We start from the raw sequence: 19,927 nt of genomic DNA on the forward strand, positions 1-19,927 counted from the left end.
ATTATTGATCTAAATCATTTTTAAAGACACAATCATTTCTCTCCTCAAACTCAATATCCTCAAAAAAATATTGTAGTCTCGTATAAAAAAAACTATCTTTAACTTGACATAATAAAAAATTGTAGCCCTTAATCACTTAGAATATTTAATAAAATAGTTGCTCACATTTATAAACTTAAGTAACAATTAAATTCAAATAATGATTTATCCTATCTCAAAATACTTAATGCAACATTAATATTAAGTCTTTGGACAGTAATATCAATTGCTAATAGTATTTTGGCGTAATGATCAAACATTAATAATAAGACATGTCAAATAATCAATCTAATTTTTGATGGATTAATTATTCACATAAATAAGAGTTTATAATTATTACATATTTACCATCACAAGTATTAATGCAATTCTGTCAATTAATTATCGGCCTTTGGGCCAAATAATATAATCACATGAATTACACAATACTACCATTCAAAATTATCTTGAATTAATTTCAACAAACATTGTCACTTTGGTGATTATTTGTATCAATCAATACAATCCAAATAATAAACAATAATATCATTATTTTAAATTTAAATGTCATATTATTGTATATAACCCAAATCAATAATATATAATTTTCCAAGAAACATGTAATTTAAAAAATAAAATTATACCGTAGGCCAAATCTTACTTGATTTTGAAATTTGTAATGTCTCATATTAATCCAATTAAATAATAAATCTTTAAGATTTATTTGATCAAATTTCAAATATTTTTATGGCCGAAATCCAATTATTAATTTATTAATAATCATTAATCTTTTATTAATAATCATTAACCTTAATCTTTTAATCCTAAAATAAAGGATAGAATAAAAAAATTTAATCCTTAATTCTCTTTTGATTTATGATATAAATTATATATTATTTAATCCCTTAACAACTAATATTAACCGTCAATTTAAAACAGTGAATTTAAAACAGAGAATTTATGCCTTTAACGAGAAAATCTAAACTCTTTAACAAGAAAATCTAAACGATAATCTAACTATCCATAAATTTGATAAACATTATTAAATAATATCATAAATCTTTATATATATATATATTTACTCAATTATTCTATATTATCAAAAATCAATATATCCATATATTCAGAAGAGAATAATGAGAAATGATGATGGAATTTGGTGAGGGAATGACGTGGCATAATTTTATTCGCTGAAAAAATCAAATAATTTCTCTCTTTTCTCTCTTTCCTCCTATTTTTACATTTTCTCCCTCACTAAATTCCCTCACTCTATCACTCCTCTATTCAGAAATAGAGAGAAAATTCAAATATTTTTTAGGGATTTTATCATCTTAATTATCATTAATTATCAGTAAATTTCAAATATCCCTTAATCTATTAATCTATATATATATATCCGATTAAAATTTTCAACTCATCATAATTTATTGAAATTATCAAAATCAATATATATTCCTAATATTATGGTTAGAAATTATCAAAAGCAATATATATAATCCGAAAAATAAAATTATCTATAAATTCATAAATTCATGCATATATATAAATATATATATATATATAAATATATATATATATATATAAATCTAGAATCTTATATCTTAATGATAGATAATTATAATATATCTTAAATTTATCTTTAATCTTAATTAATCTTAATTGATATATAATCGTTCCTTTTTAACGAGACTTACCAAGAATATCTTAAATATCCATATATAGGAACTTAACCGATAGAATCTAAATATCCATTTATCCATATATATATATATAGGAACTTAACCGAGGAGAGAATCTTAATATTCATAAATTTATGATAAATCTTTATATCTTTATACCAAATTTATTTGAAATTATCACAAATTAATATATATATATATATATATTCCTAATAACATGCTTTTAATATGAATTGCATGCATATAAATTGCATGCATATATATATATATATATATATATAATTTTCTCACATAATTAAATTAGGATGGCTCTGATAGCAATTGTTAGAATTATCCTAATTAGATCCTAAGTTAATGTGTGAGAAATTAAAATCCGAGACGGAAGTGTACCTTAATTAATTGCATGAATCTTCTATTTCCTTGTAGAAAAAGTCTTTAATCTCTCTATCTTTAGACTTTCTTTATGTGGAATGGTTCTTCCATTTCTCTCTGTTGATGGGACGTAAAGGAGAATTGACGTTACTTCAAATGGGGGACCATTAACGTTACATATAACCAACAATAAGTTAGTTATTATGGTTTGGCAATTTTAATTTAGCCCTTCATAAAATTAGAAATGGCACTTAGGTATCCTCACTTTATATTCATGACGCATACACCCATAAGTCATAAATTTAATTTCACATTAGATCACATTATTTTGGCTTATATTAAATATGACATATACACAATTATTTATTATACAAGTGACCCTAAAAATTCCAACATTAACTAGTACAATATTTATAGTATTACTAATAATTTAATGATTATTGTTATTAATAATATTTCAGACAAAATACAAACATATGTTGTTTCTCATCATTTATATAAATTATCACAGACATTAATTGTTCAAATTGCATTATGAGGGATAGACATGATGTGGTCTACATACTCTCCTGCACGTGTTCAAAATAACAATGTGTATATATAATATCTTATATGACAGCAAGGTAATTAAATCAAAACGAAATTAAGCAAAAAAAAACCTACAAGATAACACCAAGAGACCACAAATCAGCAGTGTGATTGTAAGGTTATTCCCTGACCAACTCTGAAATCATTAAGGTATAGAGGAGTGTCTAAATGCTTTGTAATCATTAAGAATAGATTATTCGGAGGTTCGTGAAATTATACCTTTTATTGATCTTAGAAACTCTTTAATTATTGGTTTAGATTCTACAGTTAGCTATATGCAAATATCTTTATTAGTGTGTTATAAAGCAGGTCATGAAAAGTTTTCAAAAGTGATTAATTAGAAGATAATAGAAATGATTAGTGTCTTGCATTCAAATGTAAGAGTTGAATGTGCTTATCCAAATTCCAGTATATCAGGTGAATTAGTTAAAGTCAATATTGAAAGTAAAGAATCGATTGTTGCCCTATTCTCATTCTTAAGAAAATACTTGATAAGCACTTCACAATGTTCTTCGAGATCTTGTTTGGGCTATCATTGTTGTTAGATAAGTTTCCATCCGATTTATTTTTACGTTTAGTAGTAGCTTCTAAATATTGACCCTATATAATTTTACATTTTGATGCTGCAAGAGGTTTCTTTACCTGAGAAGTCCTGCTTATTGTTGGCAATTTAGAATTTGGTGAAAGCTTGTTTTTTACATTAGTTTGCAGCTGATTATTACCTTTACAAATAATAGTATATATAGAAAATAGAAAGAAAAATCAGAATTAAGTTTAGTCCCCCTCGCGACATATGAGTATTTCTCTTAAATAAATTTATTAGGAAAAAGGAGTGAATACTGCTGCTTTGACGTTAGAAGAAATGATTGATGTCCTTCACTGAAGTGATGATTATTTTTGTTTAGCATTCTTGAAAGTTCTTGGGTTCAAACCCGTTATGCGGCAAGTTCTACGCCTGGTTAAATGGTTAAATGTGTTTGTGTGTTATGTGCTTAATCTCTTGTGGCCACCTTTTTTATCACCTCTTCTAGCCTAGCAGTAATAAAAGACGGATATTCCCAGCCTCCTTGAGAGGTCCTGGGTTCGAGCCCATGTTAAATTTGTTTGCGGGTTATGTCCTTAACCCCTAGTAGCCACATCCTTTTGAATTCCCAAATCCATAGAGTCATATACAATGCCTCCTATGACCTTGAAGAAAAAATCTGAACTTCTAGATACAACTCATGTTTGAAATGTGCCACTTGTTCTCTTCAAGCCTAACAACCTCCTCATCAAGTAATTCCAGCATCTTTATTTATTTTATTTGTCAAAATAAATAAAGGGAAAAATTCAAAGTCATCAATCAACTCATCAAAATAGATAGATAGTCTTATCTTTTGTGCAATGATCATCACCAAATAAAAATATTGCAAATAAATATATAGAAATGAAAGAAGAGGAAGTACTAACACGAGGTAGGAGATAAATAGGTAGACATGGTAGAGTTCCCAAGGGTCTAGTAAAAGCCCGCTCTAATACTCTGTGAACTTTCTCCCATATTAATTTATTATGCATAACTTAAACGAAAAGAATGCTATAAAGTTGAGTTCACACTACTTGAATGAATAAGTGAATTGAATTTCAAGAAAGGTGTTAGTGAGCACTACATGTTTGTTAGGGTCAGAATAGTATTGTAGTCTGAAATGTATTGTAAGATTTATTCATAGTCTAAACCAATGTCGAATTTCAGCTGAGCAGAAAATTAAACCTCCAAGAAGTCTCGACGACTTTATGAGCTTCTCATGCTTTGTTGTCTTCGATTTTTTCAGCGAGGGCGCAGCTAAGGTTGTTGATAAGCTAACAATAATACGGAGCTTCAAGACTCTGATTTCCTTTTCCTTCATAGGGAAAAACCACAAATGAAAGTAAATCAAAAATGCCTTTTTTATTTTTATTTTTCTTTTGATGTAGGCCGTAATCTTTTTAAAAAAGTAAATTAGAATTTATTTATTTTGTTAAAGTAAAAACAATATATAATAAAAACAAAATTGAAGTAATTAGTAATGTGAGAGTTGAACCGCTTACTGGACTAGATCTGTAATCAAAATTGTTTTCCGACGCTAAACATACCTTTAAATCCTTGTGGCACTTTTATGTGCCGGTAAATACTATTCTTTTGCATTGAAAATACGCAGGGGAATGTTTATATAAATTGATGAATTTTTTTTAACAATGTTTATGATTGACATCTAGAGGGATGTTAGAAATTTAAATAAACTTGTTTGTGATAGGTAAGAAGAAAAAAGATTAGAGATATGAGATGAATTTACAGAATTTGACATTTGAGTTATTTAAGAATTATCAACCTTGATTAACACTAGTATTCTATCGCGGTCGCCCAGCTCCTCCAACATACTCCTCGATCAAATCAACCTCTCAACAGCTCTAGGATTCGATAATGGCATACGGTTTTCTCAAATGCAGAGGACTCTCAATCCATTGATTTTCCAAAACAAGTCTCCATTGAAACTCGACATAAATTCAGACACTTTCTTCATTAAATCTTTCGTGGATAAGCTTCCGATAAATGCCCCATCGGGCAATTCCTGTAATTGGGAGAGAGAATTGATAATGTATCCATCGATTAGAACAAGATTGGGAACTTGGGTACCTTCTGAATCAGTCAATGACGGTGGCGGCGAAGAAGAAACGGGGACGATTTGTGCGTTCCTGATGAGAGATGTGTCGGTGAATCGAAAAGGCTCGTCTTTGCGAGAAGGCCATGGAGTTGAGAGGAGAGATTGAGAAGATGCGTCTCGAAGCTTCTGAAGAGGAAGAGGCGGTGGGGGGGAGGCAGATTCGGTGGAGATTGCATCTTCTAAGGTCTCGGCAACTTCGATAACAAATGGGTCGGAAAAGGAGGCGGTGGGAATCGAAGACCGACGATTGGAGACCTTGATTTTGACCGCTGTTCTGGATTTGGGTGTGATTTTGATTGTGTTGGATTGGAGATATGGAAGATATGAAGATGATGTATAAATCGTCTTCGTTGTGTTGAGAAGGGGAGTGAAGATTGATGCAGCCATTAATGGCGTCTGTCGTCCTCTCCCTCGTGCTGCTTTTTGGACTTTGTTGACGACGATTCGTGGACATAAATAAAAACAAATAAATAAATAAATAAATAAATAGAGACTAGTACGTAAGACCAAATTAATGGCCCAATGATTTGTGGAAGCCTGATGGGCTTTTAAAACCAAATCTTATTTGATCTATAAACAAATAAGATAAACAAACAGGGTATTATTAAATAGTTGGAAGTTTTAGACCATCAAAATAAACAAACCCATTCAAATCATTATCAAAATTAGAATTTACGAGAAAACAGTGAAGGGAGGGTTTATGAGAAATTGTTCAATAATTGTAAACTCATTTAAATTTTCTCAAGTTTAATTTTAAAAAATATTAGTTATACATTATTATTATTATTATTATTATTATTTGATAATTTTATATATATTTCAGACTTTAATGTATTTTAATATTTACAAACCGAATTTAAAGGTATAGGTTTAATTTTATTTTTTATATAATTTATTTATGAGGAGTGATAGAGTAATGGAATTTAATAAGGGAATTTGGTGAGGGAATGACATCACCTTCATTGGTTGGAAAAGGTAAAAGTAGGAGGAAAGAGAGAGAAAAGAAAGAAATTATTTGATTTTTTCAGCGAATAAAATTATGCCACGTCTTTCCCTTACCAAATTCCCTCACCAAATTCCCTCACCTAATCATTTCTCTTTATTTATATATTAATCTTGTTTATATATTTTATTTTATTTTTATATATTTATATATTAATTTTATTTATTTATATATATTCAATTATTTTGTTATTATATATATATTTTTTTTATGTATCCTAACTTTATAATAAAAAAGATTAAAAATTATATTAAAATAAAATACAAAATAAAAAAATAACATTACAAACTATAAATTAAAAATAAAAGATATTTTACTATTAAACTAATACTAACAAATAAAAATTACTAATAATCTAGGAAATTAGCACTACTTCATCCTCCAAGATTATTGAAATATTATGAAAATGAACCGGATGTGGTTGACCTTGATTTTGAGTTTTTTTTTTTTTTAAAGATGCGTCTGCTGTTCAATTTTAATAAATGTCCGAACCGTTAATCTTTTATAAAACTCGAATCTCTTCTTCCTTAACCTCTTTAAATGAATAATTCTTGTTTTTCATATCAAAACTCTTCCTTTTCATATCTAAATGATATTTCATTATTGTTTGTCCTTTTAATTTCTTCAAGAAGTTATTCATTTGTTATTTGTTATCTGCGACTGTTTATGAACGATATGTATTATCATCATTTTTTCTTAATTGATCATACGTGGGAGGAGTACACTAATTCCGAGAATTGATACATTATCTATTTTATGTGTACGAAGTATTTATTATTTTTAGTAATGTTTTAATTTTTAGTAATATTTGTTTTGATGTAATTTTCTTGTTCGGTTTACTGCAATTTTCGTTGATGTAATGATGTTTAATTTATTTTTTAATATATATTTGTTCGGTGTACCAAGTGTTTTATATTTATAATAATTTTCTTCTTCGGTATACCAAGTGTTTTTTTATTACTAATGTTTGTTTGTTTAAATGTATTATTGAATTGTTTTGTTGTGTATGAATTATTGATATATAATTAATTTTATTAAATAAATGAGAAAAAAATGAGATTAAATATGTAAAGTTAATAAATATATAAATAATATTAATAAGGTTAGAAAATTAGTGTAAGAAATGAATATTCTTTTGAGTTTGGAAATGAGTTTATTGAGTTGGAGATTAATTACTGTTTAATGTGACGTTTTTTTAGTTTGAGAATGAGTTTGTGGGTTGAAGATGATCTAAATAACACTATAAAAAAATATATTTATTAAATTAATTATATTAATTTATTTATTTGAATATACATATAAATTTACTTTTTTTAGTTTAAAATAATATGAAATTATAATTTTAAAATCGTAAGAGTTTATTTATTTAAGAGTTTATTTAAAATAAGAGATTGACATTATATTAATTTGTAAGAATATTTGGGTATTTAAAATAAATAAATAAATAAATAGTTTAACTGTTTTTTTAACTTCAGTTTGTATTTTAGTAGACAATATGTGAAACAGTTTGTATATTTGAATTTGTAAAAATCATATTTATAAAAATAAAATCAAGTTTTCTTTTAAGTTTCAAAATCATTCTATCAATTGACATTGTAATGCCAGAACATCACCTTTTGCTCAAAATCAGTCCAATTAACATCTGAAAATGATTTTTATAAAATATAGCGTAACTTAATGTCTAAATTAGTCTGTCTAAAAATAATCTTTTAAGTTGAAAAGTATAAAACATCCAAAATCATTTAAGATCTTAACATTTTAAATAATATATTTATCTGTAAAAAAAAAATAGTTATAAAAGTTGAACGCCTTCAAATATCATTATAAATCAAGTCAAGTCTGCCAATAATATTTATATCCTTCACAAAGCAACAAGAATATACATTTTGGGATGAACAGATAGATAGATAGATATGCATGAAATACAATTAAATGTGCAAATTAGAAAATGAGATGAAATAACTTTATTATAAAGAAGTTTCCCCACTTTCTTTCTTTCTAGAAGCAGAAGATGAAGATCCCTGTAGATCACTTTTCCTCCTGATGCAAAAGATTAGGTTACATAATATTGGATGGATCATTTTAAAAATAAAATAAAATAAATAAAAAAGATGTAATTGTTTGACTAAGTATGTGCGTACCAAATTTGCTTATGATGATGATGGGGCCATACACTATGCTCTGCTATGCTCTCCCTCTTCCTTTTCCAATTCAATACCTACAAAGAAGTAATCAAGTCTTGCTCGAAGGGAACGTAGGAGTGCCTTACAATCGTCCGCTTCTTCTGAAGACACCAACTTAGGACAATTTATGATCCTCAATCTCTGTAGTGAATTGAGGTTTCCAAATTCTTCAACTGATATCATCAACTCCGGACATTCAATTATTTCCAATTCCGTGAGAGAGTTCATGAGATCACCTCTTGTTCTTTTTGCTTGAAGATGATGATAATGCTTTTGTTGCTTCTCGCAGCCATTAGTACTCTCTTCTTCCATTATCATTCCCGAATCAAACAAACGCCTTAACTTCTTGCAACCCTGGATAGACAGAGATTGAAGAGATTGGAAAGTTGACCGTACTCCTCTTCCTCCTCCTAATTGTATCTCATCATCATCAAACATTAATGCCATATAACCGGCTCCAAATATAACACTTTTTTCATCCATCCAACTAAGCTCGAGATGAGTGAGAGCACTAAGATTTGAGATGCTATATAACAACTCATCCGAACATTCACTCCAAACAATTACATTTTTTAGTGCTTTGAGATGCGGTACTGGCAAGGCCCCTAGCTTTGGACAAGAAGATATCTCCAGCTTGCATAGATTAGGGAATGCTCCGGCACTAGGAATAGTAGTAGGAGACACCAATTCCATTAAATTCATCATCGATTGAATACTTAGTTCCTCTAATAAAGGGAATAGTACTATCATCATTTCACTATCATCGCTGCAGCTACTACCAATAGAAGGAGATGACTTTCCCACCCATTTAGGGGGATTCACACCTTTGTAATCAATCATCTTCAATCTCTTCAGCCTCACAGTTGAAACCTCTAGAGCTTTACATATTTTCTCATGTCCATCAGCATCACCATTATAACCCCAATTCAACTCCAAGTTAGTGATACTCGAATTTTTAGCCATACTTATCCCTCTTGCAATAGATGCATCACTAACTCTTCCAAGGTTCTCAATTATCAAGTATCCTCCAATATCCAATTCTTTTAATTCGTCTAGTTGGCAGCAATCTATTTCTTCGCCTATCACAAACAAGCTTAACGTCTTGAGATGTTTCAATTGCCCCATCCCTCTGGGCATATATTTTAATTCATCACAACCCTCCAAACAAAGATGCCTCAGACTTATAAGGTTTCTCATATTTTTAGGCAAACTTTCAAGCTTAGAACAAGAATTGAGTTCCAGAGTCTGTAAGTGAAAGAGATCACATATACTATCAGGTAGTATTGTTATCTCACTATTAGAAATGTCTAAAAATCTAAGATGTTTTAGACGACTCACATAACTCAAATCTTGATATTGCATACAGTATCTTACTTCAAGGACCCGTAAAGACGAGAAATATTCCTTCAAGCCACTCAAAATCTCCTTCGTGACATTTCGAATATCATCATCATCGTTGAGCATTATTGACTGCAACCCTCCGATTTCTTTAAGAGAACAAATTGATGTATTGACTGATATTTTGTCTAACTGATCAACCATTAATGTTACATGACGAATTCCACGTTCTAAACCATCACTTGATCTCTTAGCATTAATCGAATAACATTCATCTTTCATAACAGATTGTGAAAGATCGTGCATAAGATCGTGCATCATACATCTTGTATAAACTGTACCATCCCAATATGTGTCCTCTTTTTCATCTTGAAAAAAGGATCTCCAACATAACTCCTTCCAAATTCTATTCCCAACATCTTCAACTTCTTGATTTGTAACTGGAGCAATTAAACCATGAGCCATCCACAATTTGATTAATCTCTTCTTTTCAATTTCAGTATCCTTGGGAAATATAGCACAAAACGCAAAGCATCTTCTCAATTGATAAGAGAGGTCATAGTAACTCAACCTTAGTATAGGCATGAGATCTTCTTCATTTTCGGATATCTCCCATATCTCACTGTCTCTTATTCTATGCCATTCTTTTTCGTCGTCACAAAACCCCAGATGACTTCCTATTGTCTTGGCAACTAAAGGAACACCATTGCATCTTCTAGTTATTTGTTTACCAATATTAACGAAGTTTGGATCTTTTGATTTTCCAGACTCAAATGCACGTTCTTTGAATAGTAGCCAACAATCATCGTAAGAGAGTGCCGGTAACTCAAAATCTGGAATAGTTTTCATGATTTCCGCCACTCTTCTTTTACGTGTCGTGGTAAGGACAAACGAACCATTTGCTCCACAGTCTAATACAGATCTCAACTGATCCCATGCACAAACGTTTTCATTCCAAACATCATCCAATACAATCAAATATATTTTCCCTCTCAATTTATTTTGAATCGAGTCCTTCAATATCTCCAAGGAACTTTCATTATTTGCTCCTATGATGGCTTTGATGACCAACTTAATATCAAATTCATCAGAAACACAAACCCATATTTTGGTATCAAAATGCTTAGAAACCTCCTCGTCGTTGAAGACCATTTGGGCAAAGGTTGTTTTACCAAGACCCCCAATCCCAACAATGGGCAGAACAGATAATTGTTCTGTAGCAACACCAACATTAGATTTATTGAGTAGAATATCAATAATCTGTTTCTTCTCCTCATCTCTCCCATATACTTTACTACTAGAAAGAGACATGGTTTCACGCCAACTACTAGTAAACTTGTCTTCTTTTATTTTCGAGTCATGAATAGCCCGTTCATGCAATTGTAAATTTTTGCGCTCTAAATGAATCTTTTCTAATTTCTCTTGAACATCCTTAATTTTTTTACCAATTTTACGACGAGACCGAGTGTTGCTAAAAGGATGGGAGATACAGTTGGTTACCTTTTTCTTGGTTGAAGAGGAGGAGGGATTAAGCCTTTTGACTTGTAGACGAAGATCTTCAAAGGTGCACTCATCCATGATGTCTCGAACCTCGTATGCCATGCCTTTGAGCTTCCGCAACCAATCTTCGGTTTGTTTGTCCTTCTTCCACTCGTTCTTTATCTCAGCATCCTCAAGTGTGGCATTAATTGCAGATAGCGTGCCCAATAGCTTTTCAACCTCATCATCAAAACCATAAATCAACTTGAATTCATCCTTAATCAGAGGTACCAAATTTGAAATCAAACCACTGATCAGAGTTGCTAGATCAGCCATGGTGGTTAATTTCTCTCTCTCAAATGAAATCTGAGAATCGAAGTTCAAATAAATCAGATACAAAATGCAGCAACTCTTACTTGCCAAAGAAAATTAGATTGCTTATGAAATAATTAAAAAAATTATTATGTATAACTAAATTTAAAAAATCTAATGAAATAATTAAAGTGTTTCAGTCATATAATATATATATATATATTATTTACTTCAATCACTGAATTAAAAATTAAAATAATATATATAAATTTATCCCTGTGATTGAAGTTTGTTTGATTAAATTTGAATAAATATGTACAATCTTACAAAGGTATAAATATTAAAAAAAAAAATTAGATTATAAATTTGAGACTCTTATTTGAATTAAATGTTTATTTTTCCTAATAATGTGAAAAAATAGTTGTCAAAATCAATGTTTTTATATATAACTTTTATAAATATTAATGTATAATTTTCCTACTATGCAACCACATGCATGTGGACCAAGTTTAAAATTAAAGTTATTTTTGAAATTAATATAATATGAATGAATGGTGGAACATTTAAATAATATTTAGTTATTTACACGTTATAAATTCATCTTTATCCATCCATTTATCAAATTAAAGTTTTAATTTCCCAGGCAATAATTTATGTGTCAAAAAACAAGTATCCCCACTTGTCGTTCTTCATTTTTATTATATAAAATATTACTTTCTTTATATAAATTCATCATATTATATTTAATTAAAATTATTGTATTACACCACTTTGATTAAAGTAATAAAACAAATTCTCCTGATTTGATTATGCTTTTCTTTGAAATTGTGTAAAACAAATCATAAATAATATAATCTTTTCTAAATATTATCTTCTATATTTCCATTATCAATAAAGTTAAGAGTTTTTCGGAAACGACCAATAAATTATCACATGTCCAACAACCCTACGCATTCAAGTTATATTATTTTTAATAGATAAAATCATATTTTATTTATATAAATTAATAGATAATTTATTATCAATGTTTATGAATGTTCCATAATGGAAATTCATCTAAAAGAGAAAGGTGGAATTGAAACATTTGAATAAGAAGTAAAGATAAAAATGTTTATTTATACTTATTTCTAATTTTCAATGCATCCACATGCATGTGGACCAAGCTATCAAAAAGATTTGTGTAGAAAAATTAAAAATAAACTTTTGAAATCCGAGACTAATAATAGACATATGAATAGTAAGATTTTAGATGATATTTGTATTCATAAATTATATCCTCATATTCTGATACAACTTTCAATCCAAGTTATAAAAAAAGTGGCTGTAGAAAAATTAAACTAGTACGAAGAAACTTTTGAAATCCGAGACTAATAATATAAATATGAATGGTAGGATTTTAGATGTTATTTACATTCATAAATTATATTTTCTTAAGCACTTTTTATCTTAATTTATTATCCTTTGTTGTCAAATTAAAATTTTGAATTGTACATACAATAATTTATGTATAAAAATAAATGGAGTGTAACACTATTTTACTCATGTACTCATCCATTACATAATTAAATTGAGTAATCGAAATAATAAAATATTTTTTATTTTATTATTATATATTAATATCTTTTAAATATAAAAAATATCTTTATATCTTTAAAATTATCACCATCGTTACATTTTTCTCTCTTATGGTTTAAAAAAAAATTATATCCCAACCACTCATGGCTCTTAAACAAGTTTGAGCAGTTCAATCCATATTAGCAATCAAATTTAGTTTATTATCCCAAATTTTATAAAGCCCAAATTTGAATTTTATGGATAAATTAAATATTTTTCTAAGTTTATTATCTAACTCATTGTTTTACCAATAAAAAAATTAATTTATATATATGAAAATGAAGAAACTTTACTAATGTTAAATACTCATTAAATTAGAATATATATATTAGGCGGCCCAAACCTTTTTGAATATTGGACTCAATTAATTGTATATTTTTTTATTTTAAACTAATTTTTTATTTAAATTACATAGATTATTTTAAAAAAATTATATATAACTAGATAAAAAAAATCTTATAACATCTAAATTTCTTAATTAATTTTCAGTCATATAAAATAATATATAATATATTAAAATTTATTAATGTTTTTGAAAATAATATATTCTCAATATTTAATTTATAAATTTAAGTAAATTCTCGAATTATTTAAAGATAATACATTATATTAAACATAAATAATTCTGTTATTATTAAAAGGTTATATTTCAATAATTTATTTTTTTTATTAAAAATTATTCTTATCCTAGTGATTGAAGTTTGTTTGATTTTATTTGAATAAATATGTACACTTTTATAAATTTATAAATATTAAAAACGTATTTTTTGATTATAAATAAATTTGAGACTCTTACTTTGGATAAAATATTTTTTTTTCCTAATAATGTGTGAAAAAATATTTGTCTAAATCAATGTTTCTATAATTTTTATAAATATTTATGTATAGTTTTCTACTATGCAATCACATGCATGTGGAACAATATTAAAATAGTTTTGAAGTCATAGACTAATAATTGCAATATTAATTTTGGTAGGTTTGATTCAGCTTATACGCAAAATTTATTTATTTATTTTTATTCATAATATTATTTAATATTTAATATTATACATATAATGTTATATATTTATTAATTTAATTTTAAATATTAAAACATTATTTAAATTAAAAAATAATATATATATGAAAATAAATTATATTGATATACTAATTTTTATAAATTTTTGTTAATATATAATTTTAAATATTAATAAATAACTTAAATTAAAGAATAATTTATATTAAAATAAATGATATGAATAAGAAAATAATTTATTACTATTATATATATTTTTCACCATTCAACACTCCCTCTCTAACTTAATCTTTCATTTTCGGACTCTCTCACCTTTCTCGTATTATCAATCATTTCAGTCACGTTTAATTCATCTCAATTACTTTTAGATAATTAATTAGGGATAGTTTAATTTTTAAAACTATAAATATAAATAAAAAAAATCAAGTATATTTATATTTCATATATTGTTTAATTATTTTATATATTAAGATACATATTATAAATAATAAATAAAAATAAATTTAAATGTATATTTTTTTATTATAATAATTTTATATAAATATATAAAATTATTATAAATATATGAAATAAATGAGAGAGAATGAATAAAATGATTAGAAAGAGATTAAATACATGAGAAATGAATAAAGTAATTAGAAATAAAATGATTAGAAAGAGATTAAATAGATGAGAGAGAATGAATAAAGTAATTAGAAAAGAATGAAATAAATGAGAGAGAATGAATAAAAAAATATTTAAAAATGATGAGAGAGAAAAATGTTGAGATTATAATCTTAAACAATGATGAAGGGTAGAGAGAAAATTGAGTTTAAACACAAAAATGTGTTTGATTATAATTGTTTACGTGAACTTATTAAGCAAAGTTACTGTAGCAATTTATTACGCAAAACAACCCTACACTTTTTATATACACGGTTTATAAACTCTGAATCAAACTAGGCCTATGTGTAAAAAAAAAAATATTCCCACCTTAATATTAATCGGTTTTTTATTTTTATTATATAAAATATTACTTCTTATATATAAATTCATAATATTATATATATATATATTTATATAATTATGTTAAAAATATACCAATAATAGTTGAGTTTTTGTTGGAATAATGATTTTTTAAATAATTTATGACTGAATTTTAAAAATATATGATATCTTAAGTAAAAAGACTTAAATATTATTAATATATAATAATAAAATAATTTTAAAAATAATAATAATTTGTTTGGAAAACATTATTGCTGTTTTGGATATTCAATTCCATTATATATATATATATATTTAAATTACATAAATCATTTAAAAAAGTATTATATATAACTAGATAAAATTTATTAATTAAAAAAAATCTTATAACATCTAAACTTATTAATTAAGTGTTTCAGTCATGTAAAATAATATATATATATATATATATATATATATATATTAAAAATTAAAATAACATATAAAAATTTATTAAAGTTTTTGAAAATAATATATTTTAATTATTTATTTTTAAATTTAAATAAATTATAATGTATTATTTAAAGATAATACATTATATTAAACATAAATAATTTTACACTGATATACATACTCACTACATATTTTTAGATTATAAATAAATATAGTATTTAAACTATTATTATTTTCAATTAGATCCTTACCAATTTATTGTGGGTTAAAAAACCATTATGTAAGACAATTTTATTTTTTCACACTAAAAAAAAAGTTAAAAGTTAATTGATATAATATAATAATTTTGTCATCCACAGTTCTTTTTATGTCATTTTGAAAATACTTTTTTTAATAGTTAGAAACGCGGATAATTTCATAAACGATTTTATCCATTGAAAATAAAACTAGTTTGCTTGGTTGACTAAAATAAAATAAAATTTTGACAATATATTATTCAATTTGTTAACTAAATGAACCACAATCGTGAATGTACAATTAATATAAATATTTTTCAACGTATTATTTATACAGTTAATTAACCTAAATAGTTTCAAATTTAATATGTATATATAGAAAACAATTTCGATAAAAAAGTTTATAATTGAAGCCATTGTGATCGTTTTTAATGTTATTAGCTTTAAGTTTTAATAGTGTAAAAGGATATTTGTCCAAACCAATGTTTTATAACTTATGATATAAAATATTTATTTATAATCGATAAAGGTTTGGACCATAGAGTTATCACCTAATTTTTCTATAAAATTAGAAAAATAGTTTAGGTAATTAAACGCGTTTTATTTCAGTTCGAGACTTTATTACACTTAGAAAATTTTCCGTCCGTCAGAACGCCAATGGTCTCCACTGTATATTTTTTATCAATTTTATAATTTTATTGTTTAACAATTTTAAATTTTAGATAATTTAAACAATAATTATTAAAAATATTGAAATCTAATAATTAAAATCATGAAGATGTACCTTGTTTGTGGATGTTTCTTCTTTCTTTCCTTTTCTTCCTTCCTTTCTTTCTTTCTCTCTTTTCCTCCTGTTTTTCTTTCTCCTCCTTCGGTTTTTCTTTCTTCAGTTTCCTCTTCTCCTCTCCTCCTTTTATTCTCTTTTTTCTTCCATCTATTATTCCGTTCCTTCTTTCATTGACTTCTTTGTTCTTTATTTTTATTATTATATTATTATATTAATTATTATACAGCCATGGAGATAGTTATTTTCCGAGAATAACGATTAACTCCCCGATCGATGCCACCGACTTTCCGAAACGTATCACAGAAAATATAATAATAACTTTATAAATGATACGTATCAGACGACCACGGTAACTGAAAATTCAACGACTTCTCTCAACCTAGATAATTCTTTAAAAGTTCGAGACTTCTCTCCAATTATATAATTCATTCAAAAATAATTAGGATAAATTATTTGTAAAATAAATTGGTTAGCCAAAATGGTTTGATTTTCTCATAAAATTAAATCTAAGAATTATGTGACTCATGAATTATTTTAATTTTTAATTAAATTGAAAGCCATCATAATGGAGCGCAATTGACGGGTGGAAATAAAGATAAAAGAGACCATCACAATCATCAACAATAAAAAATTGTATATTTTTAAATTATAAAGTGAGATCCATCTACCTATACTTTTGATATTTAATTGTTCATATCAAATCATAAGATTTTTGGATCATCAAGAATAATAAAAAAAATATAAATTTCATTCATGATTTGAATAACTTTCATTTTGAGACATAGTTACATTTTGATATTTGTTGGAAAATTTTATAGGTGTCTAAAATGCATAATAAGATCTCTTTTTTGGTTGGAGTATTATTCACAGTATTTTATTTTTATTCATGATCTGAATAACTTTTATTTAGGACATTGTTATACTTGATTCAATAAAGTTAACCCGATTGATCTTTGTTGGGAAATTTGTGGGAATCTAAGATGTGTAATAATTTATTTTTTTTGGTTGAAGTGTTATTCACGATAAAATTCTCACTAACGATAGATGTTTGAGAAAAATACATGATTATTGCGAGTCGTTAACGTATTACAAACATGTTGAAACGACTTTTCATTTTTTTATATTGTCACGTTTTTGTAAGTATATGAAGTCTTTTGTGGAATTTTATCAGAATACAATGGGTTATATCGGAGATCGTCAGTGATTTGGGATGCATGAATTGAGACGACTAATTTTATAGTGGACTATTTAATTGCAAAGAAATCAGATTACATTTAACTACCAAAAATAGACCGTTAAAGATTATTCACAATCTCATGATGAGGTTAGAGATTGATTTGGAAAACCTGTGAATTCACATAGAGATCTTGTTCCTTTTTAAAAAAAATTTAAGTCAATTAATTATTTTATTCTATTTTAATTTGTACTTAACTTTTTATTTTTATTTTTATGTTATACATAAACATTTTTTTATTAAATGGATTGTTTTCAAAATAAAAAATATATATATTTTTAAATTATAAAGTGAAGTACTCATACTTTTGATATTTATTCCTCATATAAAATTATAAGATTTTTGAATCATTAAGAATTATAATGTGAACTCCACTTACCTATATTTTGATATTTAATTCCTCATGTCAAGTCATAAGATTTTTAGATCATTAAGAATAATAAAAAATTTGTATATTTTCAAATTATAAAGTGAAGTCTACTTACCTATAAGACATTTGGTTCATTAAGAATTATAAAGTGAACTCCACTTACCTATATTTAAACTTATCATATGATTTTGGATCATCAACAATAATAAAAAATTGTTAATTTTCAATCATAAGACTTTTGCATCATTAAGAATTATAAAGTTAACTCCACTCACCTATACTTAAACTTATCATATGATTTTGGATCAACAAGAATAATAAAAAATGTATATTTTTAAATTATAAAGTTGAACTCCACCTATCTATACTTTTGACAATTAATTACCTATGTCAGTACTAATTTTGAGTTGGTGTCTCGTGGTGAACTTTAATTAAAGCATATTATATGGAGTTATATCTCCTCTACCTTTTCATGATTATACCACTACAACCAAATTATACTGAAATCGGCTATGCATAAAGGACATTTTCCCAAAAAAAAAGCATTAGTAGCAAAATCGATTTAGATTATGGCGACGCTTATTTATGCGTCGGTAAAATTTATTTAAGTGTCGCCAAATACTTTTAACTTTTGAGATTTTTTTCTTTCTAAATTCAACCATTCAATCATTTTTTTAATCATTAAATACTCAATTAATCAGCTAAAATATTAATATATTTCTTTATTTATTTTTATAAAATTTAAATACAAAAATATCATAATAATTTAATTAATTAGAAACTCAAATAACTTACATTTTCATCTATTAACACTTTTAATAAAAACCCTCACACAACCAACAACCAACATCAAACAAACTCTAAGGGCATATTTCATAATAGTTTGATTACAATTTATTTATTTATTTATTTGGAAAATTGTTTGAACTTTTATTCCTTATTCTTTAAGGCTCAATTGCTATTGGACTCAAAATATTTGAATTTTCATATATATATATATATATATATATATATATATATTAATTTAACTATCACAATTTTAGTAATTTAATGTTTTTTCACAAACGAATAAACATATGTCTTATTACTTTAACATATTATTGTTTTTTCTTACATAAAAAAATACGTTCAAAATGTTTCTAATATCATTTCAATTAAAAACATTAAAAATTAGTTAGAAAAAATGATGCATTAAAATAAAACTACAGACTTTTTATATTTGTGAAAAGTCTCAAATTTCTAAAATTTTAATAGTTCTAAGTGTCTGACACAATTCAAAGTTTGAGTTTTAAATATCAATTCAGCATATTTTAATATCTTGATATGCGTGTTGTTTATATTTTAGCGGTAACAAAAAATAATATTCCCAGACTCCCTGAGATCCTGAGTTCGAACCCGTCAGACGGTATATTTTGTGTATAGTTAAATAGTTAAATGTGTTTGCAGCTATATGATTAACCCGTAATTTTATTTTTTTATATTTGTTTTTATAAATATTTATTGTTAGTTTTTCTAGTATGTTTGCATATATGTATATATATGTGGACCACATAAATGCTTTTCTGAAAGCGATTTAGGTTATGGTGACGCTTATTTATGCACAGGTAGACCTTTAATTTTTTA

The 19,927-nt window shown here is 26.1% G+C and overlaps 2 protein-coding genes across 4 annotated transcripts; both read right to left on the reverse strand.

Annotated features, from left to right (window-relative positions):
- Positions 1 to 4,254: 4,254 nt before the first annotated feature.
- LOC124942375 (protein ABCI7, chloroplastic-like) lies at positions 4,255 to 5,773 on the reverse strand. Of its 3 annotated transcripts, none has more exons than XR_007099694.1 (2): positions 5,003 to 5,773; positions 4,255 to 4,534 (listed from the first exon to the last, which is right to left on the reverse strand). XR_007099694.1 is itself a non-coding variant. In XM_047482864.1 (2 exons), the coding sequence occupies exons 1-2, from the start codon at positions 5,720 to 5,722 to the stop codon at positions 4,494 to 4,496; spliced, it is 456 nt and encodes a 151-aa protein (XP_047338820.1). In that variant the 5' UTR covers positions 5,723 to 5,773; the 3' UTR covers positions 4,274 to 4,493. The 3 variants fall into 3 exon arrangements, 2 of the variants coding, with proteins under 2 accessions (XP_047338820.1, XP_047338819.1); XM_047482864.1 differs by having other exon boundaries at positions 4,274 to 4,534; positions 5,308 to 5,773; XM_047482863.1 differs by lacking the exon at positions 4,255 to 4,534 and having other exon boundaries at positions 4,877 to 5,242; positions 5,308 to 5,773.
- A 2,362-nt stretch (positions 5,774 to 8,135) lies between these two features.
- On the reverse strand, positions 8,136 to 16,749 carry LOC124942451 (putative disease resistance protein RGA3). Its single transcript, XM_047482963.1, has 3 exons — positions 16,698 to 16,749; positions 8,480 to 11,704; positions 8,136 to 8,378 (listed from the first exon to the last, which is right to left on the reverse strand). Exon 2 carries the CDS (start codon positions 11,672 to 11,674, stop codon positions 8,513 to 8,515), a length of 3,162 nt encoding a protein of 1,053 aa, XP_047338919.1. The 5' UTR covers positions 11,675 to 11,704; positions 16,698 to 16,749; the 3' UTR covers positions 8,136 to 8,378; positions 8,480 to 8,512.
- Positions 16,750 to 19,927: the final 3,178 nt, after the last annotated feature.

The sequence above is a fragment of the Impatiens glandulifera genome, chromosome 6 (assembly GCF_907164915.1).
Source record: "Impatiens glandulifera chromosome 6, dImpGla2.1, whole genome shotgun sequence".
NCBI lineage: Eukaryota > Viridiplantae > Streptophyta > Magnoliopsida > Ericales > Balsaminaceae > Impatiens > Impatiens glandulifera.